Genomic DNA, 13,831 nt, shown 5'->3' with positions numbered 1-13,831 from the left:
TATCTGCAAATCTCGAACTCCCAATTTATCCCTTCCCACCCCATTCCCCACTTGGTAACCATAAGTTTGTTTTTATGTGAGTCTGTTTCTGTTTTGTAAATAATTTTGTTTGTCTTTTTTTTTTTTTTTTTTTTTTTTGGTTTCACATATAAGTGATATCATATGGTATTTTTCTTTCTCTTTCTGGCTTACTTCACTTAGAATGACATTCTCCAGGTTCATCCATGTTGCTTCTACCCATTCTTTTTTACACCCTATGTAGCCAGCTTGCCAAAGAAACTCAGGGCAGCTACTCCCTTGAGTCTGCCGCTCTCCTCTTGAGAGCATACTGTCTATCCCTTAATAAATCCTCACTTTACTTTCTTGACTTCTGTGTTGTTTCTGAATTCTTTCTGTAAAGAGAGAAGAACCTACTGTCCAATAACACTTCCAAGACCTGTGCTCTTGACAGAATTATAAAATGTGCTTGATAGAATATCATGTAGCATGGAGATGGCTCGTGGAATAAGGGTTTTGCTGAGATGATTTTTACAGGTGTATGTATAGTCTCTATTAGTCAATGAACTCCACATGTACCTAATTTCCTTTGGAGTCTCAAGTGGTTTATACCCTAACCTGGAAAATCTGAAAAATTCTATAAAATACAAATTTTATTAAAAGCTACAGAATGTAAAGAGCTGGGGATAGGAGACAGGTGTAGAATAGGGAAATCATGTTGTTTGAGGTGATTCTCAGGTGACTATGTCCTGAAATTGAGAAGATGGATCTGAGATTAAGAGCAAATTAACCTTATAAAGTTAGGTGGACAAAGGATTCTGAAGAGGGAAGGCTCTTTGGACTTAAGAATGGGGCAGGAGTAATAGCTAACATTTATTGAGCTATAATTTGGTTCCAAGAATTATTACTAACTCATTAAAGCAGTAGCACATGTAATGGAAGGAAAATGACATGGGGTAGAAGGATAGATCCTAAACCAGGTCAAACCATCACTTGCAGCTTGATGGAGGGACAGGAGACCCATATGGGCTTAGAAATCCTAGTGATACTACTTAAAATATTTTGAGTATTAAGAATGTGCATATATTTAAAGGACCTGTTAGTCTCCAGCAATTCCCATTTAGAATGTGATAGTAAACAAGTTAGAACAATATTTAAACATATGTGGTTGTGTCCCATAGCAGTAGATGGTTTGATATAGTATAGTGCTGGAAAAGTGGAAGGAGAAATGTTATGCATCTCAAAGGCAAGAACTCTTTAGCTTGAATGTTATTTATTTTATGAATAGGAATTATAGTCACAAGGTTCAAAATTTTAAAAAGGTATTAAATAATATACAGTAAACACCCTACTTTCCATTTCTGTTAAAATATTCATTTCTTTTCTAGAGATAAACTATTCCTTTTTATTTTCCTAGAAGTGAAATATGTGGGAGCAAAAATGTATGTGTGTGTATACACACACACACACACACATATAAAATCTTTTTTACACAAATGTTAGTGTGCCGTATATACTGTTCTGAACATTACTTTTCCACTTAATAGTTCTTGAAGATCTCTCCATATCAATGCACAAAAAACCTCTTACTCTTTGACAGCAGACTCATACTCCATTATTTCTATGTCTCCTTCTCATGGAAACTTAAATTGCTTCCACATCTGCTATTACAAACAATACTTAAATGAATCAGTTTGTATGTAAATCACTTTATACTTGTACCAACATAACCGTGTGATAATTACCTAGAGGTAAATCTGTGGTCAAAGGTTATATGCATACATTTGTGTTTCTGCTAAATATTACCAAGTTGTCCACAGAGGATGTACCACTTTGTGTCCTCTGCGAAAGTATAGGAATGCCTTCTCCTCACCTTTAGGAGACAAGTTCATTAGACATGAAACCATGCTTCATCCCTGTGAGGTATCAATGCATAGCTACCTAAAGAATAGGTCACAGTGAGAGTATTAGGAAATTTCTCTGTGTGGAAGTTCCCTAGGATTTGGTCACTGAGTTTCTGAAACACTGTTTTCAGCATTTATATACACACACATACATAAACACACACACTTGAAAGTACCAAATAGAATAATAATGTGTCAATTATCAATAATAGTTACAACTCATATATACATATGTATGTATATAGCTAATATATATTTTTGATCATTTAAAATTTTTCTAAATTTGATTCTTCTAAATTATCTCACTAACATCCGGGAACTGGGGGGATGGGGATTGAAATGGAGGAGTGAAAGTATTCTGGTAATTCTGTCTTCATTTTGTTTTTGAGGGATAATTTAGGAAATTAGAGAGCACTCTAATGAAAAAAATAGTTAATTTTTATAACCAAATGGTTGGTCTGTAAATCAAATTGTGAGTAGGGAAAGAAGGTAACTAACCACCATGGAATGGAAAAAATGAGTAAAGTGTTCAAGTTAAGGAAAACAAATAGTGAATGACAATGAGCCAGCAGAAATAAGGAAGTGGGAAATATAAGTAATGCAAAATAAGTAAGTAATAAAAATAAAGTATATGGAAGGAAAGAAATGAAGTACATTTATAGTTGTACTCTTAAGTGAATGGGCTGAATATGCTCATAAAAACAGAGACTAAACAGGGCTTAACAACTTAACCTGATATATGTTACTTATAAACAGTATACTGTAAGCAAAGCAAAAAGAAAAGTTGAAAATAAAGGGATGCTCAGATAGCAGGCAAAAGCAAACTGAAGGAGTGTAAACAGGATATTATACAGGTGTGTAATATCAGTATCACAAAAGTGGAATTTAAAGTGCCAAATGTGATTAAAAATAGGTCAATTAATGATAACATTCACAATTTATAAGATTATCAGCCATAAATAGGTATACACTAAACAACATATAATCCAAGCATTTAGGAGTATGAGATTAACAGATACATATTACTATATATAAAATAGATAAACAACAAGGACTTACTGTATACCACAGGGAACTATATTCATTTTCTTATAATGAGCTGTAATGGAACAGAATCTGAAAAAAAAAGTGTGTGTGTGTGTGTGTATATATATATATCTAAATATAAAACTGAATCGTTTTGCTGTACATCTGAAACTAACATTGTAAATCCAATAAACTTCAATAAAAAATAAGAATGAAAATACACAAAAATATATCAGTAAAATTTATTTACGAATATTCATATAGAATTGATTAAATATAGATAATAGAAGATCTCAAAGATTTGAATAGTACATTCAATAAACTTGATTATATGTATACATGTATTGTGTGTATATATGTATATAAAATCATATATCTCTCCCAAGGAGAATTCACATTTTTTGTTAACATTTACAACATAGATCAAGTAATTGGCTGCCAAAAATACATAGCTATAGAATTACAGGTCACATTTCTTTTATCATAATAAAATAAATTGGATATAATAAAAATGGAACAAAAACATCTAATTGCTAGACATGCATGCCTAGATAACTCTTGGTTCAAAGAGAAAAAGAAAAGAAAAAATTATCTGGAAACCAGTAGCAAGAACATTTCATATCAAAATTGAAGTCTATAGTAAAACAGAGTGTTTTAAGTGTCTTAGAGCTAGAAGGAGGGAAAGGATGAAATACTAAGGAATTTTGTTCTTATTTAATGAAATTAGAAATTTCCAAATAAGCTTAAAGAAATTTAAATTAGACTCTTGTGAGACTAATTTAAAAAATCAGTTAAGAATAGTAATGAAAAAGCAGATAGGACTTCTCATAAAGGGAGACCACAGAGTTATAAAGAATTATATATCTTATATACATTTTTGTTGTCAAAGAAGTGAATAGTTTCCCAGCAAAATAGAAAGTATCAAAATAAACTGCTCTCAAATCAACATGTTTAAATCTTGCTTCTTTCTGACCAATAACCTTTTTTGATCTGATATTTCTTTTGAAATGTTAGTATTGTCAATTCGATTACAAGGTATTCTGGCCTGTGAGCCAAGATCTCTGCAAAATGAACAGTTCAGAATTTGTACTCTGCAGTCATATGGCTTGGGTTTAAGTCTTGGCTCTACTTTTTATTTAGACATATGGCCTTGACCTTAAACAAATTATTTACATTTTTTTGTGCCTTACTTTCCTCCCCTTTATAATGAGGATGACAATGCTAGTAATAACAGTAATTGCCTAATAAGGTTGCTATTCAGACTAAATTAAGTAATGCACAAAGAAAACAATTGGTAGAGGACTGACACAGAGTAAGAAATGTTCGTCATTATTTTGTCCTTGACTGTATTCATTTATTCAACAAATATTTCTGAACATCTGTCTCTGTGTCTGTTCTATTGCAGATACTGGCACTGTCGAAGTAAATAAGAAAAACAACCTACCTTAATAAAGTTTACACGCTACTGAGCAAGTTAGGTAATAAACATAACAGTATAATTTGGAAGAGTGACAGGATCATGATCTATTGTGTGGTGGTTTTCAGCCAATAAAAATAGTTTATTGTTTAGTTATACATAATGCAGTACTCATATTTATTATAACCTCTAGTTAACCTGTGTGATGACAAATATGACTTGGGTTTGAATCTTAGCTCTGCTCTATACTTACCTTTAGTCAAGTTTACTTAAGATTTCTGCTTTGATTTATTTATTTGTAAAATGTGGATAATGATATCTCTCTCCTAGAACTGTGATGAGACTGAATGAATTACATGGCATATTGCTGGTAGCTTGAAACTTGTTGATTTCTCTTCCCTTCCCTCTTTACTCATACGTTCATTCTCCTTGGTCCACTTTTCTTTATTTCTTTTCTTCTTTCTTTAGTCTTTTCTTTTTCTATTTTCTTGGAGCATATAGTACTTGTGCGTTGGTACACAACTGAAAGAAATCATATCAAAATGCGTACTTTATCTTAACGTAATCTAATGTATTACAGGTGAAAAAGAAACCGTAAAATGGAATGGGAAAACCAAACAGTTCTGGTGGAGTTGTTTTTAAAGGGACTTTCTGGTTACCCAAAGCTTGAACTACTCTTTTTTGTGCTAATCTTAATGATGTATGTGGTCATCCTTCTGGGCAATGGCACCCTTATTTTAATCAGCATCTTAGACTCTCATCTTCACACCCCTATGTACTTCTTCCTGGGGAACCTCTCCTTCTTGGACATCTGCTACACCACCACCTCCATTCCACCCTTGCTGGTGAGCTTCCTCTCGGAAAGAAAGACCATCTCCTTCTCTGGCTGTGCAGTGCAGATGTTCCTTGGCTTGGCCATGGGGACAACAGAGTGTGTGCTCCTGGGCATGATGGCCTTTGACCGGTATGCGGCTATCTGCAACCCTCTGAGATATTCTGTCATCATGAGCAAGGATTGTTATGTGCCCATGGCGGCTGCATCCTGGTTTTCAGGGCTTGTCAACTCTGCAGTACAAACTGCATTTGTGGTACAGTTGCCCTTCTGTAGAAATAATGTCATCAATCATTTCTCCTGTGAAATTCTGGCTGTCTTGAAGCTGGCCTGTGCTGACATCTCAGGCAATGAGTTCATCATGCTTGTGGCCACGACGTTGTTCATATTGACACCACTGTTGTTAATCATTGTTTCTTATACATTAATTATTCTCAGCATCCTCAAAATTCACTCTTCTGAGGGGAGAAGCAAAGTTTTCTCTACCTGCTCAGCCCATCTGACTGTGGTGATAATATTCTATGGAACCATTCTCTTCATGTACATGAAGCCGAAGTCTAAAGAGACACTTAATTCAGATACCTTGGGTGGTACTGACAAACTTATATCCATGTTCTATGGGATTATTGCGCCTATGGTGAATCCTTTAATCTACAGTCTTAGGAACAAGGATGTGAAGGAAGCAGTAAAACTATTACTGAGAAGAAAGATTTTTAATAAGTAATTGGAAAGGGACAGGTAATTTTTATAGTCACAATGTAGAATCAACTAGGGAAACCAAAGAGTCACATAGGTTCTTGCTGCTGTGTCCAATTTCTCTCTCAAAGCTCTCAAGCTCTAAAATACTATTTTTTGGTGCAGCGCAGAATGAAAATAAGTAAATGTCAGTGTTTTAGGAATCAATGATTATAGTTCATTGTTTTTGAAGAGCTGATTGTGAAGGACAGTAAAGGGATAATGTAATAGGAAGAGAGAGTTTCAGACAGGAAAAAGTTACACCAGTATTAAAAACTAAAAACATGTTTTTGATAAAATGTTTCCAAAACCAATTTCATACCTCCTTACTTTCTTTACAAGACAGACTGAAACTTGTTTTAACATTTTTTAGGCTCAGCTAAAATTACGAACTGTAATTACTAAAATAATTTAATTTACTCAGTGTCTATTCAAATATATAGTGATATTGTCTTCTGTCTAGGTAACTGCAGTCTTAAATTTTCTGGTTCTAGAATAGTATTATTTCTGTAAGTTTTTATTTATCTCAAACTATGAGGCATTCAATTATTATTCTTTTCTACTTTCGACATATCTTCTTTGGCAATTTTCTTTCTAAAGACCTTCCCATACATGGGATGTAACTACTTTGGATTTGGAACCAAATAACTGATTTTTAAAGCTGTTTGAAAAATTAAATATAAATAACTCCTGAGTCAAATATCTACTAATAAAAGTAGAGCTGTATCTTTTCCTCTGTCCTATAGGCTCTCTATCCATGAAATATATTGCTGATCCAAGAGGAATCTGTTATTAGGAAATGTGGATCTACCTTTTAGATGTTTTTTACATTTCATTTCTGTGTGAGATTTATACTTCTTTCCGCTGTATGGTAATCTTCATCTTAAAAAAAAATTTACCTTTATCATTTTATTTCTTCTTAATCTGAATTTCACACTTCAAATTTTCACATTAGATTTTAATGTTTATTTTAATATTACATTTCTTTTTTTCCTTTAAATGTTACCATCTTCGCCTCTGAATTTTTTATTTTAAATTTTATGTAGTTTGGATTATGTTTCTTCTAGAATTTAAAAAGCTTTAAGATGTTAAGTTATTTGGTTTTATTCTTTTGTTTCATTTAATTCCTTTAGCTCTTTAATGCTAATTAAAATTTCACATTATTTAACTGTTAATTTTTATTTAGACTTTAAAATATTCTTGGTTTTCTATTTTATCCTTAAAAAATTTTAAGTCTTTTATTTACTTTTAACTGTAAAGTAGGCATATGTTTTCCCTCTTATAGTTCACAAATGAAGCAGCAGGGTGCATTATAGAAAACGCCACACCACAAAGAAGGAGGCTAAATGACTCCTTTCTACTTTTATCTCTGTCCTCTTGAATCATTCTTTTAGCTCTATTGGTAATTATTTTCTGACAATATCCCACAAGAAATTTGAGAGAACCACAAGTTAATCCCTTTCAGACCGTGTATCTAACTATGAGAAGAAAGAGAAGGAGAAGACCTAACTGACTTCCTCTTGAAATGATTTGCTTCCTGAAACTATATGGGGAATAAAATGTTTTACGATGTAGTTTTTCCAATACATAAAGCTGTTAGATTTGGAAAACTGAGCCAAAATTTGTCTCAGACCGGAAGCTGTCAGCATACTCCAAGAGTTCATGAAAAATTTGATTGACAAACCACAGTAGAGGTTCTGTATCTAGGTTCACAGCTTGCTTTTACATCAAATATATTTATTCCCAAGATGGAGTTCTCAGGAGTTTCTTTTCTGAAAAGTTTATATGTATTATTTTTTGTGTTATTACTTTGCTTTAATTTCTTTCACTGTGATGGTCAGTGAGATTCTGGCTAAGACCTGGATCATCCAAAATATGACTTTTGAAAAATGAGATCAGAGTTCTTCTGCTGTTTCATGGCTTTCTGACTTCTCTTGGTTCAGTACTGGTTATTCTACACTACTCAGACAGTGGAACCACCATATGGAAGATTGCTCCTTCTTTGGGAAATACTTAGGGAACAGAGGGACTAGCAATTTTTGAACTTTTGTTGACTTTCTTAGGTCAGAACAATGTGCCGTTCAGAGAGAGAGAGACTACCGAAGGGTGAATGAATGGGAGTTTTTAGAGGCTACTGGTTGTGGCTAATCATTTCTTGTTCCAGATCAATATTTAGGCTTCATTGCTAGTCGTTTCTACCTGTTCTTCAGTGTCATCAGTGTTGATGCAGTTTTTCCAGTTTGTCTGATCCCATGTGTGGATTTACTTTCCCTTCATTCCCTGAACTATAGGTCGTTCTGGGCTTCCTTTTTACTAACTGAAGATTTGAGGAAGATATAAGAGAATGACAGTGCAGAAAAGGAAAGGAGAAAACCCTAGTTAAACATCACTTCTCTCTCTTCCTAACCTTCATCATAAACTTTCATGATGATTCCTTATCATTCAACTCTCTCCTTAGCCCTGGTCTCCTGTTTATAGGGTTTACCTTGCCTAAGATTAGAATTATATCTTAAATTTATTATCACTGTGAGTCCCAGGGAAGTGTGGTATCTGTCAGAGATTGTTTTCCCAGCCTGACTTCATGGACTTAGATCTGGTCCTTGGAAGTGACCATGTGCAGACCAAAGCTTAAGTAGTTGCCATTAGCCATGGCACAGACAGTACAGTTTTGGGGTAGTGGTAGCAAAATATGATGCCAACATTTTTTGTGAAACATCTTACGGTTTTGGAATATGATGGCCCTAATGGTCAACCTTGGAATGGTGACCATATGTTTCTATTTGCTCAGAACTAGTCTAAACATCAGTTGCCATGGTGCAATTAATAAAAGTTGTCCCTTTCATTGTCAACATTGTCCTAGTTTGGATGATCTAATATATGGTAACCCTAAACAGTAGGGCCTATTAGAGACAGCAGAAACATTTGATTCCAGGGAAGCGGTAAGAATTGCAGTTCAAAATATTGTGATGACAGTGTCCTGAGGGGGACAGAGTGGACACATATTCAGCACATGTGAGACACTCCCAGGGACTCTTCAAAGTAAGTGGGTAGATCTTTCATCAAGTTTGGAGATACTCTAGGAAAACACACTACAAGTTAGATTTTGAAGTGTCACTCAAAAAGTGAGTAATGCCCAGACATGGTAATAACTTTATATGGGTCTGTGAACATTCAGGCAGTAATTCACTAGAATAGTTATTATTTCTGGTTGCTCCTCCTTAGGATACTAAAACTGTATCATCTGTTTATTAAAATATTGTCCTTTTCTTCATTATAGAGAGGCTGGCAACCAACTTATCTAAAATGATATATGATCATTAAATAACAAGGAAAAAAAGGAGGATTCAGAACAAAACAACTCTGTTTTCCCAGTGGAACATGTTAGCTTTTGCATCAGAAGATCACTTTTATTGGCTTTGCCTTATGAGTATATAGTGGGAAATGAGCTTGTAAACCTGGCCTGTTGCTCATATTTAACATTAAATATTAAAATATAATGGAGTAATATGAATAGGCAAATAGGAACAATTAAAAATACTTCCCTATTCACCATCATTGCTAGGGATTCAGCAGTTCTCTTGAAGTAAAATTACCTGATGGTAGTACCTTTGCACATAGATTTTCTTTTATTCTCTTTGTACCTCTCATTGCTTAAAGATATTCCTTTATAAGACATCCTTGATATTCTTCTTGCTAATGGCCTCTTAAAGCTATTATTTAAAAGCTAAATAACTTGGGATGTTAAAAAAATGAGTTGTCATTTGTGATTCCATAAATTTTGAGGTAGTTTGAAAATGTCAAGATGTATTGGCCATGTCTCTGAAAAGACTGACGTTAAGAGCCACACTTTCTACTCTCCACTAGATTGGGGAAATGAGTTTCTGGGATCTGGATGAAGCAGGGACAAAATGTACTTATGTCATTTGATCTTGAGTTATCTTAGCTGTGAAATATCTTGAGTTCTGAAGGATAAAAAGTTTCTCAAGTTTTTATGAATGGCAGTTTTTATTAACTGCCTTTTTAAAGTTACTTTGAGGTTTTTGGGAAAACATGCCCTGCATATAGGATGTATGCTGAGGAAAGATCAACTAAGGCTACAAGTAAACTAATATTTTTTCTTGTTGAATTTCTCCATGAGTCTCAAAGAGCATTCCTCTGGATAGATGTAGATTTATGTCTGCAGCCTGCCTGATAACACATGGAAAATATTGATCTGAAACACACAATTTATCAAGGATTTAGCTGCTGTTAAATTTTGGTAGACTGTTTAATAATCTAATAGATCCATACTTATCGAGAGTATGTGTGTGATCATTTTTGAATGTTTGAATCTGTTTAGAAGGGATGTCAGCCTCTCATTAATAATACTGACTCAATTAGTATAGATCAGAGCAGTTTTTCATTTTCTCTGGCGATAAAGAGTTTTATCTTTGGTACATTTTTTTTTTTTTACCTTAAGTTTTTAGACAAACTGTATGATATGTAAGGGCCCATTAACTGCCCCCCTATGCAGAAAGTAGCTTGGGCTGTAAAATCTTCAGGACAGTTGACCTTGGTCTGTGCTAAAATATGTCATGCTTTCTACTGAGCATTTTGGGCATCCATCACCATGGCACAAATGATTCTGTCTCAAAACCTGTTCATATCACAGATCTGTTGGCCAGATTAGATCTACCCAGATACTCTATTATAATGATATTTTCTGTAAGTTACTTTGAAATTTGTAATTTTCTTTACATTTGATTAGTCATCAGATAGTGATCAGGTTTTTTTTCTTTATTTTCTTCTCCTCTATCTCAATGAAATAATTAGAAATATGTTTTAGTAAGATTCCTGGGATCTCATTTATACTTGGTACTGAGAAAATGAACTTTACATTTTGTATAACATTTTGGAGCTAGAAATATTTTGTTTTCTGCAACCTGCTTATTTGTGTTACAATGAGAATCTTGATTTTTAAGAAATTCAAAACCTAGTTTGTAGCGATTTTTAGGCAATAATACATTTTTTAAATAAAATTCTCTCATTTTACCTTATTTTTCTTATCTCCTGAATATTCCAGTGTAATGGTAAATATTGATGTGCTCTGAAACAACTATATCCAGGGTTACATTTTTCTTCCTAATCCAGAATGTCTCCTATAAGAATAGGATATTATGTACAAGGGGGCAAACAGAATTATACTCTCAAGTGCTAGACATTTGTACAACAGTAAAATTGGAAGCAATTTCCCTTTCATAATAGATCATGTATCGGTTCCTCCAAAGACACTCAGTTCAATTCAAACATATTTTCTGGTACCTGATATTTCCTTGGCACTCTTCTAGGCACACATTGGTGAACGTAACAAATATTCTTGCCTTCATAGGCCTTACACTCTAGTAAGGAAGACAGATTAAACAGTTTAAAGTATAAAAAAAGTTAATATTGAACATCTGAGTGGAGTGGCTAATGGTCCCACTTCTGAAAACTAGAAAAGCTGGATAGTTTAAAATTTTTAAAATGAATTAGATTGCTTCAAAAGAAGTCAGGATATGAGGTGCTGAGATTCTAAAGAGAAGGGAAGCTCATTTAAGTTGAACCAAACTTTCTGTGCTCCTTTTTTTCTCCAAGGGCACTTGGTAATACTTCATTGTTGTCTGTTGGTCAGCTAGAAGCTGGGCAGAGAAATGCTGCTAAAAGGCAGAAAAATAAGAACAGAGTTTGACAATCTCATAGGTCTGAGAAGACAAAACTTGAATTTTAGACCTGACAAAACACCCCATTCTGAATTGAAGGGAGGTCAAAGTCCTGAATTGAAGGGAGTTAGAGATAAGTGATCCTAGCATGTGTGATTAGTTTTTCAAATAAAGCATTTGCTGATTCTTAGGCTGCTCAGAATAAGAGGCCTGGAAATTGAGCAAAAAGGGATTAAGCATATTAGGTGAGGTTTCAGCAGTTCCACAGTGCTTATGAGATAAAAACTGAAGTCTGAGACCCATGAAGGAAAAACCTTTCTTGTATAAACTTCAGGGTCTCAGTTTGGACTCCAGGGTCTCAGTTTGGACTCTAGAGAGATAAATCTAAAATAAGCGGTGAAACAGATTTTGGCTAGATCTTACAAAATCTGAAATCCAACTCTAACTTGTCTCAATGCCTCTTTAATATAAGGTAATCGCCCCCTCTCTTGGTTTCTATCAGAGGATACAGTGAATTTTCTCTTTGTATGAATAAAACATTGTCCAGATAGTATGCATTTTTCATATATGCTATCTGGCATTTAATAGAAAATTACCAGGCATCCTAAGATACAGGATCAAGAGACAAAAACAGATAATTCAGTCTCTCAGGATGATCCAAGTGTAGGCATTATCAAACACAGATTTAAAAATAACCAGTGTTAACATGTCCCTCAACATAGATAACAGGATGAAGAGTTCACTGGAGAATTGGGTGTTATATTAAAAAATCAAGTAGAGATTATGGACCTGAAAAATGCAACTGGAATAAAAAACTAGATAGATGGATTTAACTACAGCTTAGACAAAGTTGAAAAAGGTCTTAGCAAACTGGAAGATAGATCAGTAGAAAATATCCAGACTGATGCCTGGAGAAGAAAAAGGAAGGAAAATACAGAAAGGATTCTAAGAGCTATATGGGACATGTTGGAACAGTCTAATGTGTATAACTAAACACTTTGGGGGAGAGGAGAAAAAGGAAGTGAGGTAGAAGAGAAAATGGCTAATATTGAATGATTTTCTCAAAGTTATGAAAAGATATCAAGCCACAAACCCAAGGTTATGTAAGTGTCAAGAAGGATAAGTAAAAAGAAAGCCACATTTAAGGAAATATGTATTTTTTCCTTTGACTGCATTTTGTATTATCTTTATTATTGGTTTCTGAAATTTTACTTGTCTTGAAAGAAATCCTAAAAGAATAATTATTCAGGTGGAAAGAAAATGATCTCAGATAGAATAAGGAATAATAAGCATTGAGACTGATGATTGTATGGGTCAATCTAAATTAATATCAATAGCCTAGAAAAGTCATTACATACCAATAATAAAAAAGTAGAAAGTGGAATCTAAGACAATTTATAATAGCATCAAAAACATTAAAATATCTGAATAAATCTAGTATAATGCGTACAATACATTTGTAAAAGAAAAACCAACAGTATTATTGGGAGAAATTTAAAAATACCTAAATAAATGAAAGAATATATCTTTCGAATGGATTAGAAGATTCAATAATATAAAGATGTCAACTTTCTCTAAATTGACATGTAGGTTCAAGGCAATTCCAGTCAAAGTTCCAGCAGGTTTATTGTGAAAATTGACAAGCAGATACTAAAATATATGAATGCCAACAATAGCCAAATCATCCATAAAGAAGAAGAAATTTAGAGGACCAGAAATCAAGACTTGTTATAGTGCTACAGTTACTAAGACAATGTAGTATTGGCTCAAGGATAGAAAAATTAGACCAGTGGAACAGAACAAGAGGCCCAAAACAGATCCATACATATCTGGTCAATTAGTTCATGAGAGAAGTGACACTGCAGTGTAGTGTCTGGGAAGGAATCTTTTCAATAAATCAGGTTGAGTCAAATAGTATCCACATAGTGAAAAATAAGTCTTAATCCTTGCCTCATACCATTCACACATAGTAATTCCAAGTGGAATGTGTATCTCTGTATGAAAGATAAAAATGTAAGCCTTCTAGAAAGTAAGATAGAAGGCTTGGACTAATCAGGATATTCTCCTGTGGATAAAAATGGGATAGACAAATGAATAAAATTGTGATTCTTTTAAGAAGAATAAAGGCCCAGGTGAGTCAATGTTGGACAGGTAATGAAAGGATCTATTGCTGCATTAGTCTTGTATTGCTACAATGATGCAGCATAGTAAGCAATCACAAAATCTCAGTAGCACGCAAAAA

General features: G+C 33.8%; 1 protein-coding gene and 1 long non-coding RNA gene across 5 annotated transcripts in view; both read left to right on the top strand.

The window, feature by feature from the left end:
• Positions 1-13,831, top strand: part of LOC105067560 (uncharacterized) — a 439,520-nt gene that overhangs the window by 95,669 nt on the left and 330,020 nt on the right. The gene's annotated exons all lie outside the window — the stretch shown is intronic.
• Positions 4,944-5,900, top strand: LOC105067415 (olfactory receptor 13C2-like). Its single transcript, XM_010952965.2, has one exon. It carries the CDS (start codon positions 4,944-4,946, stop codon positions 5,898-5,900), a length of 957 nt encoding a protein of 318 aa, XP_010951267.1.

Source organism: Camelus bactrianus, chromosome 4 (genome assembly GCF_048773025.1).
Source record: "Camelus bactrianus isolate YW-2024 breed Bactrian camel chromosome 4, ASM4877302v1, whole genome shotgun sequence".
Classification (NCBI taxonomy): Eukaryota; Metazoa; Chordata; class Mammalia; order Artiodactyla; family Camelidae; genus Camelus; species Camelus bactrianus.
Note: the sequence above shows the minus strand (reverse complement) of the source record. Positions and strands in the feature narration are given on the sequence as shown.

Excerpts from the sequence above, each read along its gene's own strand:
- LOC105067415 (XM_010952965.2), top strand. The coding sequence starts at position 4,944 with ATGGAATGGGAAAACCAAACAGTTCTGGTGGAGTTGTTTTTAAAGGGA.